Below are 12,417 nucleotides of genomic sequence, written 5' to 3'. Positions count from 1 at the left end.
AGTACAAGCCAGTGTAAAAGAGCAGGAAGCAGCTGATGAAGTGAAAGAAAAAAAAATGAGGATGACACAAAAATTGCAGAGACTTCAAAAGAAGAGGATATCAGGCATCTGATAATGCAGTTGAAGTCATTTTATGGAAAAATGCCTAGGGGTGCGTAGTGGTGTAGCCAGACTTAAGAGTGCATTCTCCACTTACATTTGTAATAAGAAACAGGCCAAGATTGACTTTTTTTTTTTTTCCAGAAAGAGTGTTTAAACCATGAGAAAACAGTACATGTATTGATTTTGTCTGATATTGTATGAGGTTGGACAATTAAGTTCACAAACTCATCCTAAAAAGAGTGCTACATGCTTTGTTACTGAATATCACTACAGTCACCTTCAAAGTACTCCCGTTGGGAAGTCATGTGTCAATGCAAGCACTTAGTCCACCGTTCAAAACAATTTGGAACTATTTCTGGAATGACTGTTAGAGCTATCATCATATGAAGTCAGACAGTTAAGTTCACAAACTCATCCTAGAAAAAGTGCTTTGAAGGGTGGACTAGGCCCTGGTGTTGGTGCATAGCTTCCCATGGGGCGTATTTCAAAGGTGACCATGGTGATATTCAGCAATGAGGTATGTAGCACTTTTTCTAGGATGAATTCAAAAACTTAATTGTCCAACCTTATTGTATTTTAATTATGCATGATTTTATATGATATACTCTCTAATAAATGCTGTACAAGAAAGTAAAGTACATGTACATGTCAGTACAGTAAGCCGAGTTCCTTATCTTGACCATCTCGATATGTTGACCAGTTGCAGTCCCTTGAGTGGTCAACTTACAGAGGTTCTAGTATATTTGATTTATTGCACGTGTTTCACTGGAAGACCTTGTTTATAGTTTTTGTTTGTTTGTATGTTTTAACATGGTTATTACTGGTGAATTTGAACATCTTACCATAAATTTATTGGTATTTGTAGCTCTTGTTTTGTACCTTTCTTATTCATGTTCTTCAGCCTTTGGGAATGTGTGACTCTTTTTGATTGAGTTGTAAAAGCTCTTTTTATACTTGGGTTATTAACTTTTAGCCCCTCACATATGATGTCTGCCCCAGTTTAATTTGTCTTTCAAATACAGATGACTGTAATGTATTTGATTCTTATGCCCTCAAAGACTATCAATTTTTTTACTTTACAATTTCTGGCTCCACATCATGCTTAGAAAGGCCTTCTCTAAAAATATTTGCCTGTATTTTCTTCTAGCACTTCTAAGATTTTCTTTCTCAATTTCAGCAAGATGGCTGACTAGAGACATTGCTTGCTGGAATGTCCCAGAGGGAAGTTAGGGTTTCAGATAAAAGGGGGGGAAATGGGCACAGCTCAGGTATAGTTCAAAGAAGGAGGTGCCAGAGCCTGCCAGAGACTTCGGGGGAAATTGTGAAGCAGAACAGGAGATAGAAAAAGAGAAGAAGAGATTAGTGAGGATCAAACCAGAAAGGCTCAGAGCCTAGTGAAGGGGTTAAAGGGGATCTCTTTTCTCCATCTCACTAAGATGTTTAGAAGCTTTTCTGCCCTTGAGAGCCCAGGCACTGCTGTAATCACTGAATTATTTGAAGAACTGGTGTGATCCCTGAGCTTAGTCATTCAATGCAGGCTTTCTTTTAGAGAAGGAAACTGAGATACTGGGCTCCCAGCTCCTTTGTCTTCTACTCAGACTCTTTTCCTCTCCCCCTCCCCCTCCACCCCACCAGCCCTACCACTTAAAGGGCACTTTGAAACTTGTGGCAGGCTGCCTTTCACCAACTGTGGCCTCTGGGGTCTCTACAGACAGTAGTGCCCGCACTTTTACCCTCAGGGACCTGAGTTCCCTGGCTGCTGGCACTCCTAGAAAACACAGCCAGTCAGCCAGACACACAAACCAGATCTCATGCCCCCAGGGCTCCAGTGTGTTACTAGGGGCACCAGGGAGAAATTTGAGAGCTTAACTCAGGAGGCAAAGGAGCCCACACAGGCAGAACTGATGGTACTGATGGGGTTCCAAGGCGTAGCGATCTAGTGGAGTACCCATCCCCCACCCTGGAAAGTCACACTCCCAGGCTATGGTGGGTCCTCGTTTCCCAGCCTTTGGTACCATTCCTACTGAGCAGGGTGTATTCGGGCACCCCATTTGCAAACTGATGCTGGACAGAGCTTCTGGGGGAGGGGTAGCAAGAGAGCAGAGCTCAAACCAAGAGCTACTCATTGAATTACAGATGGCCTTTCTCCACTAAGAGGCTTTCCAGTTTCAAGAGACCACTTTGGCCTCTCTGCCATTGTCTTTTCCTATGAGCCTGGGATATGACCTTTGAGCCCTGCTGAGACTTTTCAGAGCCCTCTGGGCTAACCAGCCTAACCCCACCCAGTCTCCTCCACCCACCTCTGCTGGGGTGGGGAACAAGCAAACCCCTGAGAGCTACAGGTCCCCTCCCACTGCCTGGTGCTTTTTCTAAGTGGCTAAATCCCATTACAGACACAAGAGAACATCTCAGTCATTTGTTCTTTCCTGCAAGCATTAACCACTGACAAGGTAAAAATTTGTGTAGCTCTTTATAGTACCTATTGACTCAATGAAAAACAGGATGCAGCCAATTCTTACAAGAAGCCCACCCACCAACTCAAAGATTAAGGTGGGAATCCTAATATAATCAACACTGCTAGGAAAAGGGGGAGACAGCAGAATAAAAGCAACCCAAGGGAGCACTGCTGTTTATGAGAAGAATAAAAGTTGCAGGCATCTCTGTGAAGGATCTCCCTTCTCCACTGCAGACTTCTGGGGTGATCACGGTGCTGCTCTCAGTCTGTACAGAGAGACATTGCACCAGAGAGCAGGTGTAGCAGAGACCTGGTGACTGGCAACCCCTTGTTTCTGCAACTAACCCCATTCTGGTCTCCCTGGTGCATGGAGCCAGACCTTCTAGCAGTAGACTTTGTGTCATCCTCACCAGACTGGGGAGAGAGCAGACAGAAGAGAAGCTCCCCCATGTTGTGCTCTGTAACTGGGAGATAAACACCCCCCCCCCCGCATAAGAAATGAGCAGAAGAGCCACAGACACCACAGGCACCACATAGGAAGCTTAGGGAACAGCCTCAGCAAGTCCCAGGTGTTGGCGGAGAACTGTGGCCAACCAGCAGCTCTGGCTAGCCTGCACAGTCATCCAGTCATCTATGACCACTGTCTAAATAGACTCACCCAGCTGCCATTGTCACCTCCACTGGATGACCCTGGCCAGAGCAATCTCTCACAACAGCAGCTATGGTGGAAAGGGTTGCATTCATCCCTCATTACAAACTTCCAGCAATAAACTGGGGAACAACCCTCCACTCCACCTGAAAGCCATCCTCCAATGACACAAACGGAGTCAGTCACAGGGGAACAGGTCAAAACAGAATAGCTGTCTACATGCTCTCACTGCACCCGCCCCTCCCCTGATGGATCAACTTTCCAAAGTAGGTCACAAAAGCTCCACCTAGGGCCCATTCTTTCCCCTACTTAAACAGGAGAGCTCTGAGAAAAGGAGAACAAGTGCCGTGCACGCCTATTAACCCAGAACTGAGCAGACAGAGGAGAAGTCATATGAGAAGAAATTAGCAAAAGAATCCTGGCAACATGAAGAAACAAAATAGCTCAACACTCCCAAGAGATTACAATGGAGCTACAATAGTTGGCTCCATTCACAAGGAAATTGTCAAAATGACAGAAATGGAATTCAGAATACAGATGGCAAATAAGATGGATGGAATTGAAGAGAATGTTGAAACCAACAAAAAAGCCAAAAACTATTTCAGAAAATTAATGAAGTCACTTAAGAGCCAGACAACATAACAAAGGATATAATAGAACTTAAAGAGATTTAGGAAACTTCAGAACACAACAGAAAGCATCATCAACAGACTAAACCAAGGAGAAGAAAGAATCTCAGAGTTTGAAGACAAGGCTCTTGAGCTAACCTAGCCATGCAAAAAGTCAGAAAAGAGTGTAAAAAGTCAACCAATCACTAATATATGGGACTACGTGACACTAACGTTTGAATTATACATACCCCTGAAGGAGAAGAAAAGAGAGCTAAAAGCATGGAAAACTAGTTTCAGGGAATTATTGAGGAAAACTTCCCTGGTATTGTTAGAGATTCAGAAATACAGACTCAAGATGGATATCGAACACCAGGAAAATTCATAACAAATAAGATATCTCAAAGGCACATAGGAATAAACCTGGCCAAAGTCAAAATGAAGGAGAAAAATCTACAACCAGCTAGATATAAGCAACAACTGACCTACAAACGATAACCCATCAGGCTAACAGCAGATTTCTCAGTGGAAACTTTACAAGCCAGAAGAGTGTGGGGCTTCCTCTTCAATCTTATGAAACAGAACAACTCCCAGCCTAGAATCTTATAACAGGCAAAACTAAGTTTCACATATGATGGAGAAATTATTTTCCAGACAAGCAAACACTGAGGGAATTTGTCATGAGTAGACTTGCCCTGCAGGAAATACTCAGAACAGTGTTATATGCAAGTCAGCACAATAGGTATCCTCCAGTGTAAAACCACCCACAGAAGTTAAAGCTCACAACTCTTATAATAAAGCAGTAAGGCACTACTCAACATGATGAACAGAACAGCATCCCACATATCAATTCTATTACTTAGCATTAATGGTTTAAATGCACCACTCAAAAGACATAGGCTGACTGAATGAATGAAAAAACACAACCTAAATATCTGCTGTCTCCAGGAAACTCATCTAGACCACAAGGAAACACTCAGACTCAAGTGTGAAAGGATAGAAAAAAATATTCCACACAAATGGAAACAAAAAGAAAGTATGCATAGCCATTCTCATATCAGACAAAATTTTCTATAAATCAACAAAAAGAAAGACAAAGATAGTCATTATATCATAGTAAAGGGAGTTATTCAACAAGAAGACTTAATCCTAAGTCTAAGATTAACAATCCTAAATATATATGCACTGAACACAGCAGCTCCCAGATTCATAAAGCAAATTTTACTAGTGCTAAGCATAAAAATAAATAACAGCATCAAAATTTCCAGGGACTTCAACACCCCACTGTCAGAGCTGGATAAGTCATCAAAGCAGAAAATAAAGACTGGACCTAGGGCAGACTCTAGATCAAATGGACCTAACAGACATTTATAGAACATTCTACCAAAAAAAAAAAAAAACTATTGAACATACATTCCTCTCAGCAGTGGATGAAACAGTCTCCAATATTGATCATATCTTAGGCCATAAAATAGGACTCAAGAAATTCAAAACAGTTTAAATCATGCTATGTACCTTCTTGGACCACAATGGAATAAGACTAGAAATCAATCACAAAAGAAACACTTGAACCTACACAACTCATCAAAATTAAACAAGCTGATGCTGAATGATTATTGGGTCAAGAGTAGGGTGACCAGATTTTAACATCTGTAAGGCGGGACAACATGGCTGGGGGGCGGAGCGGGGGCACTGGGCAGGCGCCGGGGCAGGTAGGGCCTGATAACAATGCAAACTTTGATAAGCAGTTCTCGGTAATCACTTCTCAGCAATTATTTATTACAGTTTAACATTATAAAATTAACAAAAATAATATAAAACTCCTATTCTGGCGAAATAGCCATATGGCGGCCGAAAACCATATATTCCCTTGTTCTCCAGCCCATTCGTGCATTCTTTCCAAAAATCGGGACTTTTTTAAAACTCCGAGGGACGCGGGACAAATTGCTGAAAAGCAGGACTGTCTTGCCAAAATCAGGACGTCCGGTCACCCTAGTCAAGAGTAAAATGAAGATAGAAATCAAATGATTCTTTGAACTGAACAACAAAGGGGACGCAAACTATCAAAATCTTGGGTCTCATCAAAAACGTTCCTCAAGGGAAAATTCATAGCCTTAAATGTTGACATCAAAAAGACAGAAAGATCACAAATTAACAACTTAATGTCACATCTCAAGGAACTAGAAAAGGAAGATCAAACCCAAAGTAAGAAGAAATGAAATAACAAAGGTCAGTGCAGAACCAAATGAAATGGGAAACAAAAAAAAAAAAACAAGCATCACGTGTGCTCAATACTAAGTTGAAACTAGTTGAATAACAACTGTGCTGCCACTTGAGAGAGAAACTCAATTAAATTCAAGAAATGGGGAGAGGGTTCAGCAAGTTCTCACCCACAAGGAACGGCACACTTCCTAGGTGAAGGAAACAACTACAACTCAGACTGTATCTTACAAATGCAAACAATGTAACCTAATGGTGTGTACCCTCATTAATTTGAGATTTAATTAAAATTTAAAAAATGATCAAAGAAACAAAAAGTTGATTCTTTCCCTTTTTTTTTTTAACAGTTTTTTTTTGTTTGTTTGTTTGGTTTGGTTTGGGTTTTTTTGTAGTTTTTTTTGGCTGGGGCCAGGTATGAACCTGCCACCTCCAGTACATGGGGCTGGCACCCCACTCCTTGAGCCAGAGGCACTTCCCTAGTTGATTCTTTCAAAAGATAAGATTTTCTTTCTTATATTCAAATAGTTGCTCCATCTGGAATTTATCATGAAGCTGGGTATTAGGTGTGGATCCAGTTTTATTTTGTTCCCAAATGCCTAGCCAGTGCTCCCAGCACCATTTATTGAACACTCCATTTCTCCTCACTGATTTGAAGTGACTCATTTATCATATTCAGTTGGATCTATTCCTAGTCTTTGTTCTGTTCACTCATCTGTCTTCCTGTTCCTGAGCCAGTACTATTTTCAATTAATTTCTGTGGCTTTATCGTGGATTTCACAATCTGGTAGGCCAAGACCCTAGTCTTTTCTTCTGAATTTTTCCGACTATCCTTATATGCTTATCCTTCCAGATAAATTTTTGTGTCATTTTAATTTCTAGAGTAAATCCTCTTAATATTTTCAATGGACTTGTAAAATAATATATATTAGAAAAGAGTGCCAAAAAGAAAGCCCTATTCTAGATTTAAATATATATATATATTTATATATATATATAGTACTATTTGGAACTATTACTGGAAAAGAAATGTCTCTAAAAGTATCATTATTATCATCATCATCATCCTAATTCACTTTTTCTGTAAGAAATGAGTATTTCAATATCATTTGACCTAAAGTTCTTAGTTGTATTTAACAGAAATCTTTCCAGTATGATTTCTACCCCCCAAACTTTCCTGGTCTTCAGAAAAATAAGTTATTCTACTTTACTAAAAATGACTTAGAATATAGTGGATAGTTAGAGACAGTTTTATATCCTTAGTAAAGGGCAAATGGAAGTTTTCTGTCAATGTAAGTAAAACCCAATTCCCTATTTTAAGCTAATTTTAACATTGAACACTCTGAACCTGGAGATCTCAAACAGCAAAAAGAAGGGAGCTTTTATTAAGAGAATTCGCCCCTGGATTAAGCACCGTCTTACAAATCCCTCAGGTGCTGTCGTCTTTATCCTCACAATATTCCAATCAAGTAGACAAAACAACTATTATATCAATCTCCAGTTTCTAATAAGGGATGGAGACAAACACAGGTTAGTGATCATCACCCAAAGAACTAGTCAGCTTAGTGTTTGCTGGCTGCATGGCTCAAGGCTCCAAATCCAGGTAATGTTTTCTCCTCTAAAGCAGAAGTCACCAGAGAGGTTTCTGTCAAACAAAGGAGGAGACTCAGGAACCTCTGTTACCTAATAAGTTGCTTTGCTCTTGGAACTCGCCACTACTGTGACCTCCATTTGAGTATTAGGAACCCACTCACAGTAAGGTCACCTGGGGGCACAGAGTCGTGGAGAAGCTGCCAGCATCACCTGCTGTGCTACCCACTTCCTCTTTCCTGGTATCATCAGAACACCCTGGCATTGCACAGATATTGCCTAAACCTATACCTATATGTGTCATCTGTCTCTCTTTTAAGGGAATCCCTCAAGCCTCTGGCAGAGCATAAATTTTATTAAGGAGCCTGTTTTCCTTAAGTCAGAGAAATTCTGGACTGAACCATAGATGGTATTTGTTTTTTTACATATATTAGAACTGCTTACACCATTTGAAGAAAACAGGGGAGAAGATATGGTTAATAGCTGGTTTGTGTAAGAAAGGCTTTATTTGCCTTTTATTCTCTGCTGCCATTGGGGATTTTAGCTTTCAAACAGTATCTTGTAATACTACTGAACTAGGGATTAAGTTCTAAGATTATGTCTCTCCAATGAGGCCTTACAGGTTTCAAATGGCCAAATTACTGTAGTGGATTAGCAGTAATCAGGAGAAGCCAGCACAAGGGTGGGCTCTGCAGGTTGTCCAAAAAGCCCTCTCCCAGTGATGGCTCTGTGTTCTCCAGCTCTATCTGCAAGGACACAAGCCCAGATTACTCCCTTCCCTGGGGTCAGTAATGATGCCTCCTTATATAGGAGGGCATGACGGTGCTCCAAACAAACAGCGCCTCTGTCCAGCTCTATCTCTAAAACCTTGAACTTGGAGGTGATATTTACTCACTGGCATTATTTATGACACCAGCAAAATGGACATTTGTAGGGGTGCTCAGATTCGTACATCATATTCCAGAAGCCAGAGTGATGGCTGACTTTCCTCAACAAAACTGCAGCAATGGCACCACATTTGCTTCTGTGTCCTTGGAACTGAAACAAATATTTATTAATAGTGACTTGATGATTGGTTTTGTTTGTTTGTGTCATTTTGGTTCTGTAAGCAAATTATTTCTTTAGGACTTCTATCCTAAATTATTCTAGTACTAGAGAACATTGCTATTTTTCATCATTTGGGTTCTTCATGTAATCCTTTAAATACAAGCCAACAAAATAAGAAGATTTTGATAAGGGTCCTTTCTATGTCTTTCAGATCTCTCAGACAAAGCTTTCTGCAGATGATGCATGGAAGTAAGTGATTACTGTTTTTTGCAATTGTTTTACTGAAAATTAGGTTTTTACCTTAACAGATGAGATATTGAATGAAGTCATTTTATTTGTAGATTTTCCAGGATAGAGAAGGTAGGGTAGCATGGGGATGTGTGCACAAAGATACTATAATCAAAACTGCAGGAATTTCATCTGTTTTCTACATTTTGATCCATATAGTCCCACAAGGCTGGATTAATATATCCTTCAAAATATGGCTGTGTTAGGTTACTATTTATTTCAGACACACAGTACATCTGGTTTTCTTAACATGCTGTTTCCCCTGTGTTCCAGTACCTACTGTGGGGCCTTTGAGCCCTGTGAGGACTACATGAAATAAAAATGGAAAGTTCTTCCTGCTTTGCATTATGAGAATCAATTATGACTGTATTTCCACTCACAATAGGAAATACTTACTGCGTTTGTATACCAACTGACGCTTTACAAACTACTTCCATCTAGATAAACCCATGTGAGATAAGTTTTACACAGATATTACTATGCATATATATGAAATAAATTAATATCATAAAACATTTTGCTTATGTTTTATACAAGTCTTATTTTAGACTAACGATGCATTCATTCTTTTATCTACATGGCTTAAGTTCAAAGTCTCTTAATGACATAGAATATTAATTAGCTTTTTGGACTTGGGGCTTTAAAAACCATAGCTCTTTGTACTCTTTTCCTTTTTCTTCTTCAGAGAAATGAGTGTTTTTTGTTTTTTTTTTAATGATCTTCTAGAAATTCTTCTTGTACCTTGAGTTCAGCTTTCAACACAGAGGCCAATAACTCATGTCATTTTATTCAAGATGCTTATTTGATATGACTTCAGCTTTATCATTTGATAAATAAAGGGCTTTCATTGAATCTGGGGTAACTTAGAGCACTAACATTCTAAGAATCCATCTCAAAGAAGTTGAACTCAAGTAGGAATATATACTAGGCTCTGTGGGCTCATTTTCACACCTTCTCCAGCAGGGGGCACCCCTGGGATTTGGATGGGGCCTCTGCTGAGGTACTAGGGGGAGAACCCAACTGGCTAAAGGTGTCTTGAAAAGGTCACAGTCGTGTGGCACCAACTATTACTCTGCAGTGTTTTCTTACTGGTACTCTAATGCATACTGTAACCAGTCATAGAGATTTTGTGATAGATGGAACAGGGATGAAAGATGATACTAACCAATATTTAGAAAGTAAACTCTTACATAATTTCCCCTTTTGCCTGATATTGACCCTGGGCCTCTCTCTTTTTCTCTAGGCCAGTGGTTCTCTGTGTTGGTTGCTCCTTAAAATCACCAGAGAAGCTTTAAAAATTGCTGATGCCTAGTTCCCATTCAGGAAATCTGTGTCTGTTTGCTAGGAATGCCATAACAAAATACCACAGACTTGGTGACTTAAGCAGCAAAAATTATGTTTTCTTGTATTTCTGGAGGCTAAGCGTCCAAAATCAAGGTGCCAGCAGGTTGGGGTTGGCAGGTTGAGATACTGGGGGTTAGGACTTCTACGATATGAATTTTGTGAGGACAAAATTCAGCCCCTAAGACCCAGGAACAGCAGTTTAATTGATCTTGGGTACAGTTTGGACACTGAGATTTTTTAAAAGCTCTCCATTAATTTCTAACTTTCAGCCAAGGTCAAGAACCACTGCTCTAGGTTTTCGTCAAGGCACTGCTGTTCTAGTCTGTTAAACAAAATAACTTACTATTTTGGCGGTTTTCTCTGTCATGCAAAACTAAGCTTCTAACTAAAAACTGAAACAGTCATCCATTATTTGAATGTTGGTATATGTCTAAGTTAATACTTAAGCCTATTCTTTCTCCCTATCCTATAATAATTGTACGGTTTATACAACTCACTCAGGAGCTTACTTTCCATTACCCCATGGATGATACACTGTCTTGGTGTAGGCACCATCTAGAGGATATCCTTTTACTTGAAAATAACATAAATTACTTGAGATCATCAATGTTCTACTGTTTTTGATGTTCAAAACTGGAAGTTTTGTGATTCAGCCTGATAGTAATTACAGGTATATATAAGATAATGTATGTGCTTTAAAATCTTAGAACAACCCCTTGAGTTACAGAGGGATCATTACCTTAAATTTTCAAAAGAGGAAAGTAAGGCTCAGAAAGGATAAATGACTTCCCCAAGGTTTTGAGATAATGAAGTGGCAGATCAGGGCCTGGAACTCAGGTCTTCCCAGAGCCCATCTGTATTTTTTAGCCCTATCACTTAACTTTAAAAGACAAAACTGAGGCCAAAATCAGTTGGGAAAGCAAAAGGCTAAGAGCAATTGGGTTTGCTGATAGAATCTGGCCCCTCTTCTCAGCTGCCCCTTCCCCATTCTGGGGGAAGAGAAAGAAGCAAGAAAAACTTAGAAAAACTTTATAAACAAAACTTACCAATGCCTATGTTTGAAATCCCCAATTGTTTCCTGTGAGCCAAGTCTGCTATTTTATTGCTAAATGTGCAAGGGTTGAGAGTTTTTTCAGATGACTTTGTTTGCTGGTTTTAGCCTGCAGCAGGAGAGGATGTACAAGATGCACCGTGGCCATGAGTCCATGCATGTGGAGATGATCTTGATCTTCCTCTGCGCTCTGGTCATCGCCCAAATAGTGCTAGTGCAGTGGAGACAGAGGCACGGCCGGTCCTACAATGTGAGTTGCCCCTGGGTCTGCTGGGAGCCTACTCTAGCCTGTCCACTTGACTGCTTTTCCATGCCACATTCTTCCTTTGTTACCAGTTCGAAGGAACTGCTTTGGTTTAAGTCAGTGGTTTTCACCAGGTGCCATTTCTTCCCTTAGAGACATTGGCTTTGTCTGGAAACATTTTCAATTGTCAGTACTTGGAGGGGTCAGGAGGTTGCTACTGGCACCTACTGGGTGGAGGCTAGGAATGCTAGTATATATCCCACAGTGCAGGACAGTTCCCCGAAATAAAAAGTATCTGTCCCAAAATGTCAGTAGTGCCAAGGTTGAGAATCATGGTGTAACTTGCACAACTTTCCTTTTGTGCATGACCAATTTCTCCCAATGCCTTGGAAATGGAGGATTAGGAATTAAAGATTGAGGCTGTCCGCTGTGATTCGTATGTGTCCCCCAAAGTTCATGTGTTTGAGACTTGATCCCCAGTGCAGGGAGGTGAGGCCTAAAGAGAGGTGGCTCTGCCCTTCTGCATGGATGAATGCCATGATTGTGTAAGTGAGTTTTTAAAAGGATGAGTTCATCCCCCTTTTCTTTCTGTTCTTCCCTCTTGTCCTCTCACCTTCTGCCATGAGTTGATGCAGAAAGTAGACCTGTGCCAAATCCCAGCCCCTCTATCTCAGACCTACCTATCAGTTTCCATAATTACGAGAAATAAATTTCCCAGTCTAGAGTAGTCTGTTACAGCAGCACAAAATGGACTAAGACAGAAAATTAGTACTGAAAAGTGGAGATGCAACTATAACAATTTCCAAAAAAATGTGAAAGGTG

At 40.3% G+C, this 12,417-nt stretch overlaps 1 protein-coding gene across 1 annotated transcript in view; it reads left to right on the top strand.

The window, feature by feature from the left end:
* Positions 1–8,882: 8,882 nt before the first annotated feature.
* The window catches only part of RNF175 (ring finger protein 175), a 39,050-nt gene continuing 35,515 nt past the window's right edge, over positions 8,883–12,417 (top strand). Inside the window, exons 1-2 of the mRNA XM_012805408.1 lie at positions 8,883–8,917; positions 11,460–11,601. Coding sequence (XP_012660862.1) covers positions 11,476–11,601 — 126 coding nt within the window. The 5' untranslated portion in view covers positions 8,883–8,917; positions 11,460–11,475. The remainder of the gene's footprint in view (positions 8,918–11,459; positions 11,602–12,417) is intronic.

Source organism: Otolemur garnettii, unplaced genomic scaffold (assembly GCF_000181295.1).
Source record: "Otolemur garnettii isolate 467f Iridium unplaced genomic scaffold, OtoGar3 scaffold00041, whole genome shotgun sequence".
Classification (NCBI taxonomy): domain Eukaryota; kingdom Metazoa; phylum Chordata; class Mammalia; order Primates; family Galagidae; genus Otolemur; species Otolemur garnettii.
The sequence above is the reverse complement of the archived record's forward strand: the minus strand, read 5'-3'. Positions and strand labels throughout refer to the sequence as shown.